The 25,255-nt window shown below is 40.4% G+C and overlaps 1 protein-coding gene across 1 annotated transcript in view; it reads left to right on the top strand.

Annotated features, from left to right (window-relative positions):
- Ptn (pleiotrophin) overlaps positions 1 to 25,003 on the top strand; it is a 93,501-nt gene extending 68,498 nt beyond the window's left edge. The window contains exons 5-6 of the mRNA XM_042677221.1: positions 889 to 1,050; positions 24,250 to 25,003. Coding sequence (XP_042533155.1) covers positions 889 to 1,050; positions 24,250 to 24,305 — 218 coding nt within the window. The 3' untranslated portion in view covers positions 24,306 to 25,003. The remainder of the gene's footprint in view (positions 1 to 888; positions 1,051 to 24,249) is intronic.
- The last annotated feature ends 252 nt before the right edge of the window (positions 25,004 to 25,255 follow it).

Raw genomic sequence — 25,255 nt, 5'->3', positions numbered from 1 at the left:
AATTTACTAGTTAAAAAAATCCTCATATTAACAAGTAAGAGAGAACATAAAATACAGTGGTAGATATTTCACCAAAAAGATGGTATATTTTAACATCCATATACTTTAACATGCAACTCAGGAATGATTGTGATTTTATTCCAGAGAAAGGAGAACTTGTTTTCTAAACATCACGTACATAAATATACAGAGCCATTTTTATTTAATTCAAGCAACCTCTGGAAACAACCCAGATGTCCTTCATCTGTTGAATGCTTAAAAAAACTGTGCTAAATTCTGTACGATGGGATACTACCCAGCCATGAGCAGAATCAGTTTACTGAAACACACAACTTAGATGGATAGCCAGTAAACTGTGCTAAGTTAAAAAAATAATAATTAATAGCTAATTCCTAAAGTTTACTTAGTGTTTGATCCCATTTATAAACCACTTTAAGATGGAGGAATTCTCAAATTGAGGAAAGGATGTGTGGTTTCTAGGGACCCAAGCCATAGGAAGTGTATGACTATAAAAGGCTATCGATGGGGCCTCTGGTGTTAGAGAGGGTTTTGTGCATCAGTGACAATGGCCATGTGACAAAACTACACAGAACAAAATATGCATATTATCACACCAGCCAGTGCACGTAAAACTGATGACATTCCTGGTGTGAGAGCATGTCACATGGTCATGGTTGTCTGATTGGACTATTCTTAGGCAAGCTAGCCCAACTGGAGAAAGCAGAGGGAAATGGGGGGAAAATCTGTGTATTGTTTCTTCTAAGTGCCTGGAAATCTGCAGTTATTGAATCCGGTAAGTTGTAAGCAGATGTATGCCTTTCTTTCTTTATCATGGCACCCCAGGAGGATCACTCCAAAGTTTTCTGTTTGACTCTACCCTACCTTTAGCTGAGTGCAAATACCAGTTCCAGGCCTGGGGAGAATGTGATCTGAACACGGCCCTGAAGACCAGGACTGGAAACCTGAAGCGAGCCCTCCACAACGCCGACTGCCAGAAGACAGTTACCATCTCCAAGCCCTGTGGCAAACTGACCAAGCCCAAACCTCAAGGTAGGTCCTGGACATCGACCCTCCTATTACTCGATTGGAAGACTCAGGCGAGGTCTTTTTATATGGAAATTCAGATTTTTCTAGAAGAAAATGTTAGCTGGATTGCTTTCAGACCACCATTGGGAACTTACCATATATGAACCATCACAAGTGTGCTTTTCAGTGGGAGAGTGTGAATTTCCCTCTGCGTAGCTGAGGGAAATTTATGCAATCCATTACTACCAAGAAACCACATAGTAAAACATACCAACTAAGAAGGAGAACCTTCTTCTAATCTAGAAGAAGATCCTACCGAAATAAAAAATTCATGCACCATTGATTGAGGCGCATTGTACTCACAGTTTAACATGTTGAATTGAAACACCTCTGTACAACTATTTAAGGATTAAAAATATATATATTTAACTTAGTCAAAAGAAAATTCATGAGGCAGAAAACTTTAAATCAAACCACTCCAAGATTATCTCAGCTATCAGAAAATCAGGAAAGTTATTTTTACAGGCTCTCTTTCTTTACCACATAACCTAAGAGATTGCGGTTTTCTTAGATAACCTCAGAGCCTTTAACTTTCTAAGGTGTTCTAAGTTCAAATTCTATTTGTAACAAAATTTAAAGTGTATACAGTGTATTTAAAATGTATACCATGGCTCATGCCTGTAATCCTGGTGACTTGGGATACTTAATAGTAGGAGAATTGTGGTTCAAGGCCATCCTGGGCAGAAAAGTTTGAGAGACTCCTCAATTTATAACTGGGTACAGTGGATGCATCTGTCATCCCAAACTTCCTAGGAAGCTGAGATTGGGAGGACCCAGCTTCTAAGCCAAGCTGGGGAAAAAATTCACAAGACTCCATCTCTACCAGAATTAAATACTGTCGCACATGGCTGTGACCCCAGCCATAATGGGAAGTTCAAAGTAGGCTCATGGCAGCTCAAATGTGCCCCTAGTTGGACACAATTAATTAAACAAGCCAGTGAGAACCAGGACTGGAGGTGTGGCTCAACAGGTAGAGCAAATGTCAGCCTGTACAAGCTCTAAATTCAACCCCCAATACATTTTCCCACCCACAATGATGGAGTGTACTCCCTCTCAGGAAGTCAGCCAGAGAAGGTAGATCAGAAATCAAGTCAAGGAGGTGTTCTGTTAGTTATTTTATGAAATCATGGGACAAAATCCCATTTTGAAATTCTATCCCCCAGTACCTCAGAATGTGACTATATTGAGAGATAGCACTTAAGGAACAGCAGTACAAATAAGGCCATGTGAGTGTGGCTTGTGTGTTTAGGAGCGATCTTGGGCACAGACACACAAAGAAGGAGGAAGGGTGGTGTGAGGACACAGGGTGAAGACGGCTTTCTGGGAGCCCTGGAGAGAAACCTCAGAAGAAATCAGATCAGTTTGAAGCTTTCTTCTCAGACTTTCAGCCTCCAGAATCATGAGCAAACTCACGTCTATTGTTCATGCCACCCACTCTCCTGTACTTCATGATGTCAACCCTAGAAAACAAATGTAGTAAGCCTAAATGGACTCTGAATTACAATACCCTCTTGGCCTTCTTGCCACAATAATTATAAGGAGAAATTCAGAACAATGAGGATGTAATAAACACTGGCAGTAAATGAAAATAGGGGGAAAAATATCTCCTGAAGGCTGAGGTGGGTTGGCTGGTTGGCTTGTTACTATCAGAAAGGATTCTTTTCAAGCTGGGTACCAGTGGTTCCTGCCAATAATCCTAGCTACTCAGGAGAGTTAAGATCTGAGGATCCCAGTTCAAACACAACCAGGGCAGAATGGTCTGTTAGACACCATCTCCAATTAGCCCATAGAAAAGCTGGGCTGGAGGCATGGCTCAGGTGGTAGAGCACTAGGCATGAGCCCAAAAGCTAAGCAAGAACACAAGGCCTTTCTTCACGCTTCTGTACAAGCACAATAAAAGAGAGAGAGAGAGGATTCTTTTTGCATGCCAGGTTATTTATCTTCTCTTAGAGAGCTTCCCATGAAAATACTTCCTTCCAAATTTCAGATATCTAGATGTCAAGGGACCGACTGAACCTACAGAGGATGAATCTAGGATTCAGGCTCCCCATTCCAGGTTATGGGACTCTCCGATTGCCATAGTGTATATTTTCAAGGCATGCCAACTTATTCAGTGTCATTTATCCAGTGACTATTACAGGTGAGACTAAACTCGATAGTCCTATCTTCTCCCCAAATAGAAGAAAAACTCAAAGACATGTGCTTCAAATTGATTGTAAAGCAGCTGCTGAACCAAAATATTCAGCACTGACTTAGAATGGCAAGGAAAGGAAGCTTAGGATGTCTCCATTTCTGGCACAGAGGTTTTTCAACCTGAGTTGCACCTTAGACTTTTCAGAGGGAACTCCAAATTTCAGTGCTCAGGCAAGAGAACAGGCTACCAGATCATCCTCAGGCAATCTGAAAAGTTAAGTGAAGCTTACAGCCCCAATTGAGGGCTGCTGTTCTGGTATGAAGTTCACTGAAAACACCCGAAATTCTCACTGCCTTTTGGACAGGGAAGAGAAGATGTTCAACTTAATTAAAAGAGAAGGAAAAAGTAGGAAAGCAACAAGGCTGGGAGATGAATTTGGAAAATGTCCAAATGTTTAGAAGTCTTGGCTTTGTGAGCTTTTCACTTTTTTTCCCATCTAATACTCCTTAATGAAGTTTAAAATTTGTTTCAGGGTTTTCACTTGAAAAATGGTGGTTAAAGTAGGTAGACATTCTGTAATATTCAAGTGGGTAGACATTCTGTAATATTCATATTTATTAAATAATTAAGGTTATTTAATTTATTGAAAAGGGATTTGTCACCAGTTATGAATTTTATAGGCCATTAAAACATAATCTTCCCTTTATGTATAATCTGCCTTTGTTTAAACTAACCAATCTTCTGCTCCTTAACAGTAAGGTTTGTAAATGTCTTTTTTGGCTCTACAGACTGCACAATCAATAAGATTATTGGAGGAGCTGAGCCAGGGAGCTGTATCCAATAGATTTTAAAATTAAAAATAAAATCATTTGACAGTACTAAGGCTTGAACTCAGGGCCTCATACTTGATGGACAAATATTCTACCTCTTGAATGACTCCTTTGCTATTTGGCTTTTTGCCTGTCTTTCAGTTGTTATTATCCTGCTCTTTCGGGCTGACTTTGTACTATGATCTTTCTACACCCACCTTCTGAGTAGCTGGGATTACAGGCATGTGCCACCGTACCTAGTCTGTTTCCAAGACAAGATCTTGCTAACTTTTTTCATCAGGCTAACCTTGAACCATAATTCTCCTATTTCCACTTCCCAAGCAGAGATTTTTTCCAACACATTTTGTGATGTATGTTTTTCATAGTTGAAGTAAAATATAGCAAGTGGCATGTGTGAGTTATCTATATGTCTGTATCATTTTTCTCAGATGACCAAGGTGGATATTATAGTTTTCTTTTTGTGAGTCTCTAACCTGCAAATTTCATTATTGTCATTGCCGCGATTCTGTTTCTATTCCTGTGTACTTCACTTTATCATCGTATAAAGTTCTCTATGTCCCTACAGGTAAATATGATTAGAAAAGAGACTGAGAAAACACTGGTTAATTTACTTTCCCAGGGGTGGATCACCAGTGAATGACAGACTCAATCGTGGCTGTCTCTGATCTCAAATTATATTTGGTACCAGCAGATAGCTTACCAAAGTCATATCTGGGAATAGGCAACCTCCTTTTTCCTTTTGAAGTAGAAAAAAGGGAGCTTTTCCTGTGTCCAACAGAAGCCATTTTCTGCAAGATTATTTCTATGACAGCTCTGGAGACAACCAACAGAGTAAGATTTGGGGGAACAGAGATCTGGCTTATCATACTGCCTTATGTTGGAACAAGTAGGTTCTTTTTTTTTGTATTTTTAAGTTTTTATTTGAATGAGCATACATTAATAGCAGGGGCTTTATTGTGACCATTCCATACATGGCATGCATACCATGCACTTTCAAAAAGTTTGGGCCCTCTTTTTATTTCTATCTCTTCCTCTCTCCTTACCCCTTTCTCAGAGCTTTGCAGCTTTCATTATGACATAGTTGTAGTAGGAAGACCCCTACTTGTAGTAGGAAGACCCTTACTCAGGCAGGCAAGCCCACCTAGTTGTCCGGAGTGATAGAGCCCACCGCAACAAAGTTGTTAATAAGGAAGCAACTTTATTGAGAAGGTTCCTACACTGACCAGCCAGGGCCACAGCACAGGCTCTGGAGCTGATACTGCGACCCCGAGCAGCCCACGTGCTTAGGTGTTTAAAGGCAAAATTCACAAGGTCAAGCTTGGTCACGCAGGTGACCAATGAGATTGTCACACACCCAAAAGATTGTACAGTCATACTAGACCACATGCAGGTGGCCAATGAGGTTACTCTTTGTCACATAATAGCTATTTAAACCAGCCTATCACTTTTGGTTTAAATGACTCACAATTCAATGGTAAGGCAGATCTTATGGTAAGCATACACAAAGGAGGAGTTTAGTGGAGTTTAACATAAGCACGTGAAAAAGACGGAGTTTATGGTAAGCCAGTGATGTTGTCAGTATGAGCCAGATTACTGGCTATCTGTTTAATGGGTCAGTCCTTAACGAAACAATGAAGATGGGTTAAGTTGTTAAGGGGAGGGCGACCTAGAGGCATTCTTTCCATTTCCATTCCAAAAACTGGGCTGGTTGGAGCCAAGGTCCAGTTAACCTTGTTTAGAGGTTTTTTCCTAAAATCCCTAAAACAAAGGCAGCCTGGAAAGAAGCTGTACTATTCTCTTCTCAGGGCCTACTTCACTCCCCTCTTTGACTTGTTCCTGAGTCGAATCATTGACTCAGTTCTTCCATTGGGATGGAATCATTTTGAGTTCTCATTACCATTAATTTTATGGCTCCAAGCCTCTTTTGTATGAATGACATTAATGCATTAATTACACAAGGGCCAATTAATAGCATCAGGAAGATAAGAATCAAGGTGGGCAGCAATAGCTGAAATCAGTGTCATCATCCATGGAGACCGACAGTTAACGTCAGAAACAAGAGGAGAACTTCGCCAGCCAGGGCAGTTATTAGGGTTGTCGCCCATGGGGACCATGAGAAGAGAGGCTGATAACATGACTCAGTCCCTCAGACTCTTCTAACCAAGGCCAAACTTTCCCTAATACAAAGGCTACCTTGCTTCATGAGAAGAAGTCCAGTCCCCGGCGATTTCAGAGAGCTACCTCTGCCAATGAGTCTACCTGGCGGCTCTAACTGAACCAGCATCTAGATTGCAGTAGGCATACAGATAAGACATAAAGAATGTTCTACATTAGTGCACCAATCCTCACTCTATGTGTATTACAGCTAACTTAATTTTATACCAGCTGTACTCGTAAGCTCCAATCTCAAGACATACTCATACCATTTGCTACATATACTTTCAAACATTTAAACACAATCCTTACTTTTCAAATCCTTTCTTATCCAGAGGAGACCAATTTTTCCCCAATTCCTTTCCCAAGGCTTACTTTACCACCCTCCTCTTCTTTTGTTTCTTGAGCATCTTTGTGGCTAGAGTTTAAAACTGCCCAATTTTCCTTTGGCTTGCAGAACCAAGTTGAGTTATCTTAGAATAGCCTTAAGGCACCACTGTGATGCAGAAGCTTGCTAGATTTTAAGGCTAAGAGTAGGGCTGGGTCTCATTGACTACCTCCATTGATAACACACTCAGGTTACCATACCAGAGCCAAACTAGGCTGTGACTATTGAGTGGATTTCCAGTCACTATGCACTGAAGTGCCTAAAACAAGCCAGTGATATCCTTGCCCCCAATATCCACTGTGGGAATAGAGAGGGTTCCTGGATATCACCCAAAAGAATGTCTCACAAGATCTTAGATTTAGCAGCCTTCAACCGGGAAGCAGTCTTAGGTGATGGAATGAGGCAGGAGTTCAGTCTACTTTTAGGAACAAGTAGGTTCTGAGTACATATTTGTGTGATACATAGATGCTAGAAGGCTTTGCACATAAAATCCACCTAAGCCCAGTGACAATTCCTGTGGCCATTTATGTAAAGTTTTCTCAAAATGGCAAAGTTATAGCTGGGTGCAGGTCACTCATACCTATAATCCTATCTACTCAGAAGGCTGATTGCTGAGGATCAAGGTTTGATGCCAGACAAGGCAGAAAAGTCCATGAGACTCTTACCGCCTGTTAATCAGAAAAAGAGCTGGAAGTAGAGGTGAGGCTCAAGTGTTAGAATGTAATCCTTGAGTGAATGAGACACCCTGAATTCAACCCCCAATACTGGCACACAGAAAAGTGGTTGACTTATAGAATTTTTTAATTTTTAGTATGTTTTCATTGCAAAAATACTGTACAGAGAGGTTACAGTTACGTGAGTAAGGTAATGAGTACATTTCTTATTGAGCATTGTTACCCCCTCCTTTGTTTTTCCCCTATCATCCCTTCCCTCCCCACCTCCCTAACTCCTCTGTCCTCCCCCCAAGTGGTGAAAATTGTTTTTGACTTACTTGTCTTGTACATCTCATTGTTACAATGGGTCAACCTGTATCCTTATTTCAGCATTTTGTTATTTCCCTTCCTCTCCTCAAATTAGAAAACATATATACAATATGCAGTACACTGACATCAAATACAGTGAAAACAGGTGTTATACTATGGGGAAAGAACATAACAAAGAAACAAAAAAATCACATAGTACATTTTAAATATGTTAAAAACAATAGCAAGAAAGAAAAAACCAGTTGTGTTCCTATCCTGGGGTTCATTTCATTTAACATCATCTTATATGGTCATATGTACATAGCTTTTGACCTTTTCTGCTTATCCTAGATTTATACTAGTTATTGCAAATCAGGGAAGCCATGGGACCTATGTTTCTTTGGGCCTGGCTTACTTCACTTAATATAATTTTTTCCAAGTCTTTCCATTTCCTAACAAATGGGGCAATGTCATTCTTTCTGATGGAGGCATAGAATTTTAGTGTGTGTGTGTGTGTGTGTGTGTGTGTGTGTGTGTGTGTGTGTGTGTGTGTGTGTGTGTATATGTGTGTACCACATTTTCTTGATCCATTCATCTACTGAGAGGCATCTGGGTTGGTTCCATATCTTAGCTATGGTAAATAATTATAGATTATTTTTATCTGTCATTCAGGAAAGAATAAATCATCTGTGCTCTCTTATTTTAATTCCATAGAGGAAGATAATAGAGAGAAATAGGAAAACAATAGCTCTAACTGGACACTGGGACAGGAGTTGCTTGCCACTTAACAAATCATATAGTTATTCTAGGTGGTAAGTTTCATCTCTCCTGATTTTTTTCCTAGGAAGACACAGGCTCAGAGTGGTCCAGTGTCTTACAAGAAGTTGCACAGCTTTGTAGATGCTAGGACCAGGGTTCTAATTTGCAGTCAGACAAACGACAAGGACCTACTGGCTTTTCAACTGCTTTGTGCAGCTGCTCTATTATAAACTTGTGAAACTTGTCAGGTATATTTTTTCCTGTGTAAAAGTATTAAATGGTACAGCTTCTGGAGACATTGCCTATTCTCTGATCTAACCTTCGTGTGACAAATGCGGACAGAGAATATCAATGAGGCAGCATAGCATGTCCACCCGGTTGTCCAGCTGTGAGTCTGTTCCAGGTTTTATTTTTGTTTGATAAAAATGTTGGGCCTTCTTGCAATGCTATCTCAAAGGGACTTTTACTTTTTTATAGCAAAAGTAAAACCTCTTTTGTTTTTTCTTGATTTCTTTATTTATATTTTGGGAAATAATACTAGGCTAGTTTGAAAATAACTTGACTTGCAGTGTGTGTGTGTGTGTGTGTGTGTGTGTGTGTGTGTGTGTGTGTTTGTAACATACTCTTTAATTTTAGAATTGTGACTTGACTGCTACTGGTAACATTAAAAGACAGGAAACAGAAAAAGGTTACTATCTATACTTTCCAGCAGACACTTGGGAATTATTAAATATCCCACATAGATTAAAAATTTACCTTAAAATTCATCCTGGTCCAGTTGGTGGCATGGCCTTTTCCAGTAGAAATGTCTTTCCTGCTGCTTAGTCAGTGTGGTACAGTTTCCATCAGTTCACAGGTTCATTGACACTGGATATCACCCACCTAAGGATTTTCTCCTGTGGGAAACCCACTGAATCCAAGGAGAGCTTTTTGCCATTCATATCCATATTATATACCCAGGAGAAGACAGAGTAGTTGGAGAGTAGTTGGTTCGCGTGTAGCTTTCCCAGGCATCTTGTCTTCATTGCTCTGAAGGAGATTATTGCTTGACCAATAGCTGACAACCAGAATTTGCAAGTGCTTAGCAAGAGTGTATTAGCAAATAGTTGTGTAGAAGACTCTGGTTTGCTTGCTTGCTTACTTTCTCTCTTCCTTCCTTTCTTTGCTTTCTTTCTTTCCTCTTTCATTCCCTCCTTTCTTTCTTTTACTCTCCCTTTCTCTTTCTTCCTTCTTTTTTGAATAAGATGATGAGTGTTAATTACTTAAGTTTAATTTACTTTATAAAGAAAACCTCATGTCTGTCTGGGTTTTTAGGTAGTTAAGCAAAAGGAGGTTTATTTGAGGTTATTATATAGTTCAAGGGCTCTCCAAGAGTGTCAGAGGATCTGGCTTGGATATTGCCAGGCCAGAAAGAATTCAGCCAAAGACAATAGAGCCAAAAGAAGTTTCTAATCACAGCAAATGTGACTGATGTGGCAGAAATCCTTCTGCTGAAATGACCCACCACTCAGCACACACAATGCAAAGAATCAAACCCTGGAAACACTACATTGTTCCTGCAGATCAGAAGCGGCTACCTCCTTTCTCCTCTGTATAGCCATTCTCTCTAAAGCCGGCCCCAGCTATGTATTTTTCACTTGTTTCACTAGAATACGTCTGTCTGCTAGGAAGTAGGTCACACAGAAAGTCCTGCTGCAAGAGAGTCTGGGACATGGCTGTCTGGATATCCAGACTCTTCTTCTAACACAGAATTAGTTCTCTCATCTTTGGGAGCCACCAGAATGATATGCCTCGTGGGATTGGCTAATTGATTGGTGAAAAGAAGGGAAAGTTAGAAATAAAGGTTAGTCTATGCTGACATTTCTGTAGAGAACATCAGAGCAGAGAATGCCTATGGAGGTGAGTAACTGGGCTGTGGTTGTGTCTGTGTCTCAAGGGGCTGAGAATCAGCACACGATGGAATTAGAAGACGGAAAGGTTAAACAGGTCTTCTGTGGGGAGCCCTGGGCCTATAGCCAACCCAGTGGTCCACAAGCAGCTATTGGACACCCATTGGTGGGCATATTACATAGCCAGGCTAGATCTGAGGTTGGGATTTTTATGAGAGGCTTCAGTGAACTCCCCCTGTGAGCTACAGATGTGACACCCCAATTCTCATCTTGGAGCATTCTAGAATTTTGACTTATTGGTCACAAGACAGCCATTGGTTTCTGCTTTGTAAATACTTTGGTTCTGATAAGCATCACAGCATTCCTTGGCCTTTGAGCTGAAGGGCATTCTGGGAGAGGTAGAGGTAAGAGCTAGTGAGTGGATGTCTGGGTTGCAGGTGGTTCAAAGAGTAATCTCTTTGACCATTAAAATGAACACGGTGCATGAACAGTATACCCTAAGGTGCCGCACCAAGACAATGTAGCCACATACACCAATCATTCATTCATCCAGGTTAGTACATTTGCTTGAGTTCCTCTCATGGATGCAGGCCTATGGGACGCAGTTCCTATACTTAAGAGAAAAACAGGCTCTCCCTTTCCTGTCTGTAATCATTCACATCTAGGACTATAAACCTCCCAGGAAAGCCTTGACTCCTATTTTTCCCAGCTATTTTTGAAAGTTTTGTCATTCTCTTTTGGGCAGTTGCATAGCCTTCTCCTAGATTTGATACTTATGTCTTCCTCTGTGTACAGGACATAGCTTTTGGTGACTGACTGTCAAATGACAAAGGGTTAGGCCCAGAATTTTGAATTGTTTCTCTACTACCACAATCCTTTGGTTAGTTCTTTTATAAATAAAAGAAGTTCTCTGACATTTCTGGCACTCTAAATACCCCTGAGGATGAGTTTGGCCACATGGTGTAGCTCTAATCCCATTCCTTTTGCATCAGAATGAGCTGGGTTGTCTTCTGTAGATTTGAGTTGACAATGGATACCTCACAGCATCATTGCTAGGACGAAGTGTTTGATAAATGTGTAGCACTTTCATGACTATTTAAGTTCTTTTTTTTTCCAAATGAATTTCTTAAGCATCTCTTTAGACAATAAAACTGTAGCAGTAGCTACAGTTAATTATTGAGATTGTTTTATGGTTTAGTACATTTCTCACACATGGCATCTATCACTGAATTTCTCAAGACTGTAAAATATTTACCACTGTCCTCAGTTTTACAGATGAGGAAAGCGGGGCTTTAGAAAAGTTAGACTTGGGGTCTGAATTTTTACAGCTAAATAAACAGAGGGCCCAGGACTTCAATGCAAAGCAATTGGTTTCTAAATCTCCTACCTTATCCATTACTCCCTCCCCTGCATCTATTCAATGGAGGGATCACATTTCTTCGTACAGGTATCAAGATAATGAATTTCAGACCTCTCTGAAAGCTTTGTAGGATAGTGTGCTTATGAGCCGTCCTCATTGGACCCCAGCCTGATCTTTGCTCCACACACCCGGCCTCAGCAACTCCCAGACTCTATGAGCTGACTACCTGGGCCATCATCTCTTAGGCAACTCTTTTTACTTGTAGGTCTCACTCCTACTTCTATTACTTATGCTTTCTTCCTTTGTAAAGCCTGCATTGTTCAGTCAGCACATTTAGTTGGGGCTATGTGGCTGAGTTAGCATGAAAGATAAACTAACGACCTTGGCAAACTTAGTCTCAGAAGCAGGGCGAAGCAGGGGCATGTGTGTGGATGTAGCAGGCCCAGTGATAAATACTCTAGCAGCACAACAAAGAGACGTTTGGCATCGTTCCTAATTTGCTCATGTATTGATAAAATCCATTAGATGTCAACATTGAACTCACATATGTTAAGTACTACCAGTAATAGACAAAATAATGTCCTTCCCTGTTAGCTCACAGTTCTGATGATTGAGGGTCAACTGTGATGATAAGGGCAATTAATAGTAATTAAAATGATTAATGCATGGTAGAATAAATGACAGTATAAACTAAGCCAAGAGCTACAGCGACATGGTTGTTAGGGGAGTAATCACCAAATAGCTCTTTGAGAAGGTCGCTTTTTAAAACATGGTGGTAAAGACAGAGAAAAAGTTTGTTGTGTCTGTGTGGTGGGTGAAGCTAGGCAAAGTTCAAAGGCCCTGAAGCCAAAACCAAGTTTTTTATTTCCTCTGAAGAACTAGAAAGCAGAGATCAGTGGTAAGCTTTCTCCAGATATCCAATCACAGATGATTTGAATCAAGAGGGGTTGACTCTAATGACACAGCCATAAGGCTGAGCTGAGAGTCCATTTCTCTCCCTGAGCTTGGAAACTGCATCCCAGAGGCTTTTTCCATGAGAGGAACTCAACCAAATGTACTAACCTGGATGAATGAATGATGCATGTAGCTACATTGTCTTGGTCTAACACCCCAGAGTATGTTATTCATGCACTGTGTTCATTTTAGCAGTTAAGAGAAATTCACTGTGAAAAACCCAGAACTACTGGAAGGTGCCATTGGTGTGTCATGCCCATCTTGTGTAAAGAACTACTGGTCCAGCCAGGCACCGGTGGCTCACACCTGTAATCCTAGCTACTCAGGAGGCTGAGATCTGAGGATTGCGGTTCAAAGCCAGGCAGGAAAGTCCTTGAGTCTTACCTCCAATAAACCACTAGAAAGCTGGAAGTGCCCTGTGGCTCAAGTGGTAGAGCACTCGCCTTGAGCTGAAGAGTGCAGGGACAGCACCCAAGCCCAGAGTTCAAGCCCCATGGCTGACCAAAAAAAAAACCCCCAAAACCAAAAAAAATTGGTCCTAATTTCTAGAGCAGATTTGAGAACTGGAAACAATCAATACTGGAGGGTTTGCTTTACATTGTCTGTCTACTTTCATTTCCCTGGGTAAATTCTACACTCGAAGGCTCATTAGCTGTGCACACAGACAACAGCTATATAATAATTAGTATTAAGGAAGGCAGAACAATAGAGCAATGTACACACTAATTACCAACTGGCCTGAAGAACCTGTTTTCTTACTCCTCTGAAGCTTTTGCTTTTCTCTCTCCTAACTTGAGAACTGAGGGTTTCTTCTGGTGGACCTATTGCCATTTATTAAGCATCCTTAAAGTATTTTATATTTATTGTATATTTACGACATGACAGACATGATGCTCAGCTCTTAGCATACCCTGTCATCCAAAATCCTCACTGTGACAAAAAAGGACTTTGATTCACACTTTGCAGTCTAGGGCACTGAGGTTACAATTTCTCCAAGGCCACCAGCTAGTGAATGACTAGGTACAAACTTCCAGTCAGGCTGGTCAAGTTCCAAAAGATTTTTTTTCTGCTTCTTCTCTTAGTGTTTCCCATACTGAGTGCTGCCAGAAGAGTCTCTTTCAAAAGTAATCATCGTTTGTTTTTCCATTTCACAGATAAAAACATAACTATTCCTAGATGCATATTTGGAGTCATTTATGATTCAATCTTAACAGGCAACTCCTGGCCAATGTTTGTCTTTGCATGATAATTTTGTTGTTAAAGCCAGGTAACATTTAGTCCTATACTTCTCCAACTGGAGTCTTTTAAAAGGGGCTGCGTTGGTTAAAGTGAGAAAGAGAGGTACAAGCACAACAAGCCTCCTCTCTGCTGTGAGATCCTGAGATGCACCTAGATCTCAGGTCCTGCTGTCCTAGAACCAGCGCTGGGGATGAGGGCCCTGGCTGTATCCCCGAGACACCACTCAGTACTGCCTCTGGGATCCCCCAGGGAACGCAGAACAGGCTGCTGCCGCTCAGGGCCCAGAGGCAGCTGAAAGAAAAACATAAAGACTTTTTCTAGAAGAGTAAACAATCTTCATACATGAGCCCATCAAAAACCCAAAGGGCTAGAAACAGATACATTTTTTCCCCAGATATTCCACCCTATCCAGGCACCTAGGCAGGGCAAAGCCCAGAGATATTTACTCCAGGTTAAATCCTTCACAGCACTCTGTCTTGCAAAGGCTTTCAAAGTTATTTTCACTCTGCAGAAAATAGAAAATCGTTCTTCACAGATCTACGCCTGGACACACAAGAGTAATCAATTCAGCTGCTGTGAAAGTTCCTGTCAAAAATACATAAAGGAGGCAGGGAGGGGAGCGCTCTTCTGGTCTGGGCTTTGCTGCTGCTGGAGGTGCCTCACCAGTGTCTCTCCTGTCGAGCTGGGTGACGGGAAAATGCAGCATGTTTGTGGGTGGAAGCCTGCTGCTGGCATGGTGTGGGGGTGGGGGTGGGGCGCGACTCAACATATGGAGAAAGGGCAGAGGCTTGTGCTGAGGAAGGAGAATCCAAGCATGAGTTTATCATCTATGACTGCTTGCATACCCAGGTGTGCACATGTGTGTGTTAGTATAAGACTACGTATAGCGGATATATAAGGATGATGTGAATGTATTCTGTGTGAATGTTCAGATGAGGCAGTGATCTCAACACACCATGCTTTGCCTCTACTATAGAAAGTACATGTACCCTAAAGAGATGAAGAAACTTACAGGAATCTCAGTTGCTTACTCTAAAGAAGAGAAATGGAGAGGCCGGAGGTAAAAGAGGCTGCGGTGTTATAGAGAAGAATCATGGGATTCTAGAACTTTAACTTGCCTTTGTATTACTGTGTATGTTCCATTGTTACTAGTACCATTACTTACGATATAATTCAGCTATCATTTAACATTACCATTGTTTATTACTGACATCCATTACAGTTGCTTTGGATAATAACTGACATGAGTAGGGACCTTAATTTCACTTTATTGGCTTCTAGAATAATTTCTTATCCCTCCATTAAACCTGTATATCCACATCTATATAATTCACTAGCATGTTCAGAGCTGAATTTTCCTCTATGGTAAGATGTAGCCAAGAGATGAGCCATCGCCCAAAGGTTAAGAGGAACACAATGGCGGCTCCTGAAAATGTGCAGCCATGTTTAGTAGAGATTGGAGATGCCTAGTTCAGATATGTTAGTAGAGATGGCAGAGCTGCCTATACTTCTATTCACATATACTTGATAGAAAGCAAATGTAGAGGGTGGAGAGTTGATTACAAGTGGGGGCTATTGTCATAAAACAGAGAGTTAATGAGCCAAAAGGCAGGTGAACACTGAAGAAAAGGATAGGTATGAAGACAGAGAAAGTATAGTATGTACTGGGTAGCATGGAGGGATCCTGTGCACACATGCATGTGAGTGTGTTGCATGTTTCCCATAATGCTCTCAGAAGTATGTACATGGAGCAAGTGGTACTACCCCATAAGAAACTGAAGCAGAAACGATTACTGAGCTATTTCTATAAATAACACATGTAGTATAATTTTAAGAGTATTATTCTCGAGTTTTAAACAGATTTTTCTGAAGGTACAGTTCCACAGTTTGTGTACATATATGTATATACATGTATGATATACATATATGTAGATACCTATATATTTACATATATATGTATAGTTTGAATGTATAGTTTGACTAGTTTAATTGGAAACATGATGAGTAGCTCTGCATTAGCAATCCTTGCTAACTCATTCCAGGTTCTAAGTGATCTTGGTGCTGTTTAGGTTGCAAGACTTACTGTGTGACATTGGTGCACAGTGAGTTCCTGTGATTCACTGAACCAGCCTTCCGCAGGTGAACTTGTAGTGGTCTCAGTAAGGTGACTCTAACATCCTTGTCCAAGGACTTCTATGGCTTGCAAATCTTCAGAATCCATGCTGAATATGTTCTCTGTCTCAAGAAATGAATTTTTACCTCTCAGAAAGAGCAAATCTCTTGTTTCTTTTCTTATTAATACTTGCATTGCTTTAATGACCCAAAGCCACTTAACATCAGCAGCAAACAGAGGCTGACTCAAAATCAGGCTTTCTTCAATCATTTTATCATTTTAATTTTCCTGTCAGTTTTCTGTATACACAGCTAAGGAAATGAGAGAGAGACACACAGAGAAAGAGAGGGAAAGACAGAGAGAGAGAAACCGAGTTTGTTCCAGAAATTCTCAACTCTTCTAGTGCTTGCAAAAGCATCCCTCTTCAAAGTCTTCAAAATCAACTTTTAAATTGATGTCATTCTCAAGGCCAGCTTCTGACTACATTTCTTCCAGATTTTCTCAGTATAGAAAATGGGACTCGATGTTTATTTGTGGCAACTTAGGTGACAATCCTATTCTTAAAGCAATGTGAATAAATGGAAAATAGATGACACAGGCTGTTTGATGACTTGCTTTTTGAGAGCCAGGATTTTTGAGAGCTAGGATTTCACATACATTGCTGATAAGAATTTAGATTAGAACTTCCTTCCAATAAATAAACTTGCCAGTTCCTATCTGGAGCTTCAAACATGTTCTACTCTCTGATCCAGTAAATCTTCTTTTAACAATCTACACTGAGGCAAAATTTAAACATACAATTTTTTGCAAGCAAAGAAATACCATTACGTCATTATTTGTAGTAACAAAATTTGAGAGCAATTCAAATAACCTACACAGAAGGGAAGATTACAAGAAAATGGGATAGAATGATGAAAGAATACTACTCAGTCATATTTTAAAGTAAGTGTAATTGTATGAAAAACATGCAATTAAACTTGCATCATACAATTCTATTATTGTCAATATATTTTTAATTAAAGCCACAGAAGAAAATATAAATAGAGCCTACCATTAAACATACTGTGGCTATATTTGGAAATTGTGCAAAATTTCTGTCCATGTATGTGTATATTTTTGTTATATATGTGAGCCTAATTATAGTACCATTAAAACCAAAATAGTAGCTAGTACTTTTAAAAAGAATTAAATAACTTAGGAGAAATTATATTTTTCCCCCTCGCTCTACCTATCAAGCATTGTTGCCTCCTCCTTTGTTTTTCCCCTACCATCCCTGCCCTCCCATCTCCATGACTACACTACCCCTCTGTTCCCCCCACCAAAGTTGTAAAGTTCGTTTTTCAACATAGCATCTTGTACATCTCACTGTTGCAATGGGTCCGCCTGTATCCCTATTTAAACAATTTGTTTTTTTCCCTTTCCTTCCCCAAATTATACCAACATTAAATACAATGAAAACTGGAGTTTTGAGTCCTTTCAGAGAATGTTGTAGAGAGGAGACTTCAGATCCTTTTGATTCACAGCAATAAGGAAGAGTCTGAATCTTTATAGTATTTTTTCTTAGGAAAGTCTCACAACCTTGAAGACACTTTCAAGTGTATCTTAAAACAAGCTGCTGCTATTCAAGCAGTACAAAGCAGTACAAAGGGGTGTGTGCGCGTGCATGTGTGTGCGTGCACGTGCGCGTGCACCTGCCCATATGTGCCAGTCTTGGAGCTTGACCTATAGGCTTTGGCACTGTCCCTGAGCTTTTTATGCTCTAGCACTTGAGCCAAACCTCCACTTTCAGCTTATTGGTAGTTAGTTGGAGATAAGAGTTTCACAGACTTTCCTGCCCATGCTGGCTTTGAACCACAATCCTAAGGTCGCAGCATCCAAAGGAGCTAGGATTACTGGCATGAGACCCAGCAATACTATGTTTTTGTACAATACTATCCTCTGCTAGGCCTGTATCCCAAGGATTAGGAGAACAGTTCCCATCAACTCAAAATCTGGCTGAAGGTTTGCATACCCACATAGTTAATCCATAACAAGAGTGTTGTTTGATTTGGGGGCAGTGAAGTCCCCAAAAGCAGCATGGGAGGGACAAAACCAGTCAGTCTCAGCCAGGCACTCTGCTCTTCCATTCTGACAGTGGGTTATTTCCCACTTGCTTTCCTGTCTGCTTCACAGCCTTAACTTAGGTGGGGCTGAGTGACATATAGCCTGGGGAACTATTTAATGTGTGTCATGTGACTTGACTTGGCTTTGTTCAGCATGAAATAAGGTACCTGCTGTTTCAAATCATTGTTGGGGTCCTGCTGGCTCTTAATAACTTTGTCCCGTAGCCACTACAGAACTCTATTTTAAAGCATTTGTCTTTACCAAATGCTCTGGGCCAATTCCTGACCCTCATGCTCATAGCAAACATTTATCTCATTGTAACCTTGAGAGGCTATTAAAATGGAGGATTTGTTTTACCTACAGAATTAATTTAGGCCTCTGTTCCAAACATAAGAAAAAAAATGTTAAGGAATCTATATATAAAACAAAACCAGACAACCCCCCCCCCCCCAAACCCTGACCATGCCTGGATTCCCAGCTAATTAGGAGTCAGAGGATGGAGGATCATGAGTTTAAGGCCAGCCTGAGCAAAGATAGTAATGACTTACCCCCCCCCCAAAAAAAAATACAAAACTGGGGCTGATTTGGTATATGAGGCCCTGGGCTCAATTCCTGAGCACCACATAAGCAGAAAAAGTCAGAAGTGGCACTGTGGCTCAAGTGGTAGAGCGCCAGCTTTGAGCTGAAGAGCTGAGGGACAGCACTGACAAAAAAAAATACAACACTGGAGTCATGGATCAAAAGATAAAGCACTTGCCAAGCAGACATGATGCCCTCAAACCAATCTTTGGTATTGCAGAACAAAATGAAACACCAAAACAAATACTTGTGTGTGTGATGCATGTTATATTCATGTATGTACATATTTTTAAAGATAGATTAAAGTATAACAAGTATGAGATTGAATGTATAGCCTTGGCTTTCTTTGAGAAAGGCTGTTTTTCCATATACTAATGAGTTGGTACTCTATTTCCCATCCAAAGTTTCATCTATCCAGTCTGTATGCAACAAAAATTTCATAAACTCTTTCATGTATCACTCACTGAAGATACAGATTCAAGAGACAGAAAGGCTATTTCTCCTCATTAAGGGGAAAATACACATTAACTAGAGACATGATTAACAGTTCAAGTTTGATTTTAGAAAAGCAATGAGTCACAGTGGAGTGTCTCTGCATGGTACTTGTTTAGTCTGAGAGTTCTGTGAAGGCTTACACTGAGGATGTAGAAGTTAGCTAAAGTTTCAAGGACAAGTCCGGTTAGGTAAGCAAAATTTAGATAGGAGAAAAGACATCCAGACAGAAAGGAGACTAAAACCTAAGTGAAGAAAATTCAAGAAGCCTACATGATGATTATAGACAAGACCTGTTTTTGTCATCCTGCACATTTATTCCACCAAACATTCCTATGCACATAGCACTGTGCTAGGGGCTGAGGTATAACAGGAGTAGAGAATCTGACCTCTCATAGCCTAAGTTCTAGTGGCAATTGCAATACTAGACCAAAGCACATAACATGCCTGCATAGAAACATCACAATGAAAACCCTTACTATGCCAGTTAAAAACTTAAATACAACTATTTGGCAAAATTAGAAGGGAAGGACTGGGAAGGTGGCTCAGTGGAAGATTGCTTGCCTTGCACGCATGAGGCCTGGGTTCGATTCCTCAGCACCACATATGCAGAAAAAGCCAGAGTGGCGCTATTACTCAAGTGGAAGAGCGCTAGCCTTGAGCTGAAGAGCTCAGGGTCAGTGCCCAGGCCCAGATTTCAGGCCCCACAACTGACATAAAACAAAAACAAAAATTAGAAGGGATTTTAGGGTCCTAGAGCAAAGGAACGAGTCCGATACTAACTGAAGGTCAAGCAGAGCTTTTATTTTGCACCAAGCATCAAGAATGAGACTGACTGGTCAGGCCTGTCTCAAAAGACAGCGACCCTCCCCAGCCTCACAGGCTAACTTTTATGGGGCTCAGGCCATGTGGTCCAGCCTGGCCACAGCAGATGGCCAATAAAATTGTAACACACAGAAAGATCACACAATCATGTTAGGCCACATGGAGGTGATAACTGGAATTGCCATTTGGCCTATAGTAGTTGATCTAGCCCACAACTCTGTTCAAATTTGGCATGTAGGTGAGGTTTACAATCTCTGGTGGTCTGGAGGCTGCTTGCGTGCTCTTTACTGAATGGACGCTTCCCCTGGCCTGCCTTACCTGGGCTCTGGTATCTTGAACTAACAGGCCATATTTTACTGGTTTCCTGGGATTGTTTCCTGGGTTAGTTCATTTAAGCTGAGTTAACTTCTGGTGGGGGGGGGGAGGGGGGAGTCCATCTGAATTTAACTAGGATGGAGTCACCCTAGCTAGTCAGCTTCTCTGGAGGGAGTAGAGTCAATCTGAGTTTAACCAGGATGGAGTCACCCTGACTAAGTAGGCCCTCACAGGGAAATAGTTATCTAATAAGAGAAGTAAAGGGAAAAGCTTCTCACTTAAACCATGCAATCAGATACTACAAGTGGTGTCCAAGTTGGAATGTGAGGGATGGGAAGGATTGAAGGAGGAAAGCAGTAGTGGAAGGTCACTAGATGCAGGTGTAGGTTTGTGTCCTTCCTTTTAGAGGGACACTTCACTTAGGGTCCTTGACTTCCACTGCAGAATAATGATTTCTGGACAAATCACAATGGTAAGAAAACTTGGCAGGGCTTTATTGAGTAGTAAGCAAGCAAGCAGGCAGGCAGGCAAGGAGACAAGCAGGCAAACAGAAACAGTTATACTCTAACAGAGTGTGGGTGTTCTAAAGGAGAGACATCGGGTCAGAGACAGCTCCTTGGTTTTTAGGGGTATTTATATGGTAACGGCAGGGGGTCTGCCTTTAAAGTTTTGCGAAGATAGGTATTTTATCTTTGCTCTAATTACTCCCGATGTCAAGTCCTGGGAGCATTTCTTCCAGGTAAGAATGCATCCTGCCATAAAACAGATGCTTATCCTGGAGATAAGGAAGGCATCCTGTTGGCTATATTTTGGGTAGGAGGTTGCTTCTCTCAGGAAGCATACATCCTGCCAGACAAAAGTTAATTCTGGGGGTGAGAAATGCATCTCCAGGAAGGAATGCATCCTGTTGTCTTTCTTTGAAGCTGCAAAGATAGTGCTTCTGTGCTTCTAAGTAACAATGTTTCTGAGTGGCCTTCATCAGGCCTCATTTCCCTCAATTCATCTTTCCTCATTTTCCTCTGAAGAACTTTGGTCCCTTAATCTTAAAGGAAGTAGATGGATGAGTATCTCCTGCAATTGCCTTCAGCTTGAGTTTTTGAATTCCTGGCAGTTGTTTACTGTGCCTCACTTTCCCTAGTCTACTGTGTGTCAGAAGCATGGGTGGGTTACAGGATGGATGAGTGGGTTTGAAGGCTAAAACCTCTGGAGAATAAGACAGAAGGGCAGGGGAAAGAGAAGTAAGTCACAGACACAAAGGTTGGGATTAAAGGGCGGTGTTTTGTTTGTGTCTCTTCTTCTTCCTCCTCCTCCTCCTCCTCTTGTTCCTCCTCCTCGTCTTCCTTCATCTTTTTTGTCCATTGTGGGGCTTGAATTCTGGGCCTGCACACTGACCCTCAGCTCTTCAGCTCAAGGCGAGCACTCTACCACTTGAGCCACAGCGCCACTTCTGGTTTTCTGGTGGTTTATTGGAGATGAGTCTCAGACTTTCCTGCTCAGGCTGGCTTTGAACCACAATCCTCAGATCTCAGTCTCCTAAGTAGTTAGAATTACAGGCGTGCTGGCCTGTGTCTCTTTCTTTACCTGCTACATGAAAGGATTGAACTAAGTTCTTTCTAGACCATAGATTTCATTACTCTATTTGAATTCGAAAGGTAGACTAGGTTAAAAACCTTAGTTAGAAAATTCTAACATTAAAAAAAGTTCTAAGGTCAAAGCACTAACAAAGTTCCCTTTCTCACTGAAACCTTCATTAAAGTCAGAAAAAAAAATGTGATTTTGATCCAAAGCAACACCACCGACACAATTTTTTTTCTATTTGTAAAAATTCAACAACTTAGTTATGTGAGAAATCAAGCTGCTCTCATAAACACAAGTACTTCTGTCTTTGCACTGATTTTTTTTTTCCTGAAGCGTTCTCATTTTTTACTTTAGACTGAATAGGAGTAGACCTCAGATCTGTTGTGTGTTTGTAAAATGCCACTTTATGTTTGAAGCATACATTGCAGTTATGCAAACTGAAGGGTCAAGTGTATACTATTCTGGCATTTGGTAAGCTGTTCATTAATGAAGAAGGAAGAAGTCTCAAGCTCAGGTAACAGAAAGCAGGTGTGCTCTCATCCTTACCAAGGAGAATTTGAGACTCCCATTTTCAAAGTGTTCATGGAGATGGAAAACCTACATTAGCTACATAACGTAGTATGTCGTGTTCAAAATAATTTCAAGTTTCATGAAATAAATATATGCAAGGCACCTGAATACTCTGGTGCCCATTTGGACCTAGGTAGGCAATCGAGACATGATAGAGCAAGCGTGAAAATACTGCCACAATATCCATTGTGCTAGTTGAGCTAAGAGAAATGCGAGTTATATTCAAATTGATATTCTAGATTGTTCCCTGAGGATGTGTATATAGCTGTTGCTTAAAATCTTAGCCAAAGATTAGGGATTACTATATGTCTTAATACTGCCTAAATTAATTGACCTTGCAATTATATAGATTTGAACTTGGAAATTCTGCCATCTCCTTTAAGGGGATGAACAGCGTTTCCAAAACTGCTGGCCTATTTGCATACAGTGCCTCTTTAAAGCCTGCATAAAGGGAGCTAGGACAGATGAACTGAACACAAATACTACTTTGCTTAATGTGAAATGGACTTTGGAGGTGATGAGAATACAAACGCAGATACGCAAGTTCCTAGCTTTACTTCTGTTTCATATTGGACATGTACAATATCAAATCTTACCATTGCCCCTGGGGTAATGTCGGAGACAGTTCTTAGAACTCAGTGAACAATGCCATAATCTCTGTTGGCATAATCTCTGTCTTTTTCTGTTGCACATCACAATCAATGCATCGTGTAGTCCATCTGTCTTGGTGATTGAAATTCAGAAGCATTTTAATTATACAGAGAAATGGTCTGTTCTAGGTCTAGGATCACACCAATGATAACTCGGCATCTTTATCAAGTGTGTACTGTTTTACAATGTTCTGTTTTTAGTAGATTTCATACAGCGCACTTAATCTGTGAATTAATGCTATGGTTGATATCCTATGCTGTGGTACTATTTAGATGCTCAATTAAAAGTGAATAATCTGAGAAGTAGGGCTGTGTCTCAAGTGGTAGAGTGCTTACTTTAGCAAGCATGAGGCACTTAATTCAACCCTTAGGACTGCGGGGCAGGGGGGGGAGGAAGGAAAAAAGAGACTAGCTAATCTGAAACACAAATGCATTTATTAACTTTTCTGAGTCTCATATTAACTTATTGATTCTGCCACTTCTGCGTACCAAATGGGCAATGCAGCTTGGAGATGATTAGAAAATGTCCTTTTATCCCCTAGCCTAGTGAGTCTGACCATCTACTCTTTGGAGGCAAAGTAGATTTTCTACTGCATTCTACATGTAGGAAAATCAAGAAGGCAATATGATTGACTGGATAAAGATGGAGTCTTTGTGCGAATTTTCATGATTTTGAGATTAACTCACATTGGTACCTTCAATTTACTTCATGTAGGACTAGGTGTCCCCTTGTTCAATGTTTCAGACTGACTATATGCAGTTCATAGCTGGTCATTTCTATGTAAATAGTTTGTTGGATATATAAGATCCAGAGTAGAATTGCTTTGGAATTATTCGCTCAGAAAAAAATGTAAATGTTAATAAAGGACCGCAAGAACCAATGAGGCTAATTAAAGTTGCTATAATTTTCCTTTGAGCAAAGAACTGGCCAATATTCTTACTCTTCTGTCTACTGTTTGTTTTCTACACAATTCCAACCCCAAGATTTTGCCTATCCAAAAGTGGCAACCAATAAGGTAAGAGGTTTGTAGATAACACAAACAGGAAGCCTACTTTGGAAACCACATTCTCAGCCAAACAAACACATACATATATACACACACGTATCACATGTCTCTCAATTTACCACGAAAACCACCAAGAGCAAGCAATGGGTCTCCATTTTATCTTTTACATCCTGGCCCATGATCAGAAAAGTGGCTTTCTCTCTGTGCAGATTAGCAGTTTAATGTTTATTTTTTTTTCTTTCTCTTTTTTTTTTAACCACAGCAGAATCTAAGAAGAAGAAAAAGGAAGGCAAGAAACAGGAGAAGATGATGGATTGAGAGGGCCACCTTCAGCGGACCACAGAACAAGATCTGTTAACCATTGCATTTATACCTACTGTAGGCTTTTTATTTGAAACTATCTCTAGCTTAAGTACACAATAGGTAAAAACAAAGAGGAAAGAAAACTTTGTAGTAGTGTTTTTAAAATGTATACCATAGTAGCACTAGGGGCTTATTCTAAGGGACGGTAATACTATTTAGGAAGTTGACTTCTAGTACATGAATACATGATAGACAATGAGGTAAGTTTTTGAAGCTATATGATATTTCACATTTACATTTTTTTTACATTTTTTTTCTTTTGACAACAATTTAAATGTTACGACCATGTAAACTACTTCTCATTAGATTTTTTTTTCCCCCACCTAGACTTTTTTTTCCCCACTTGCGAAAAAAAAATATAGGCTAAACACAATAGCAATACAATGTAATCACTCTACGTGAGGAAATGATTTGTGTTTCTGCCCGTGGATTTTAAACAAATGAGTCAGCAAAATGTAGGAGGACAGGGGAGCAGAGCCATGACCTAGTACAATGTCAACGCCATTGCTTTTGCTTTTGTTTTTCAAGCAAACCATTAAAGCAGGAAATTATTTCACTTTGGCAGAAACGTTTGCTTTCTTGATGAAATTTTTTTTTCCATCTGAGGAAAAAAGTGCTAGGAAAATAAATCAATGTGATGCTGAATAAAAGGTGCTTTGTGTGCAATAATTGGATACTGTACCTCTTCTTTTGTTAACGACACAGTAAGAATTTAAAACACAACTGGTTAAATTATCCTTGATCACAAATGGTACATAACTTTTTTTTTGAGGGAATGGGGTACTTTGTAGAGGATGAGTATTCTTAATTCAAAATGCCAAGCCTGAAATGCCTAAAACAAAACAAAACAAAGAAAAACTGTAAGGACAGACAGAACACTACAGTGGAAAATTCTACCCTGATCT

Source organism: Dipodomys spectabilis, unplaced genomic scaffold, assembly GCF_019054845.1.
Source record: "Dipodomys spectabilis isolate Male_0828 unplaced genomic scaffold, ASM1905484v1 ptg000034l, whole genome shotgun sequence".
Taxonomy (NCBI): Eukaryota; Metazoa; Chordata; class Mammalia; order Rodentia; family Heteromyidae; genus Dipodomys; species Dipodomys spectabilis.
This window is presented reverse-complemented; position numbering and strand designations above follow the sequence as displayed.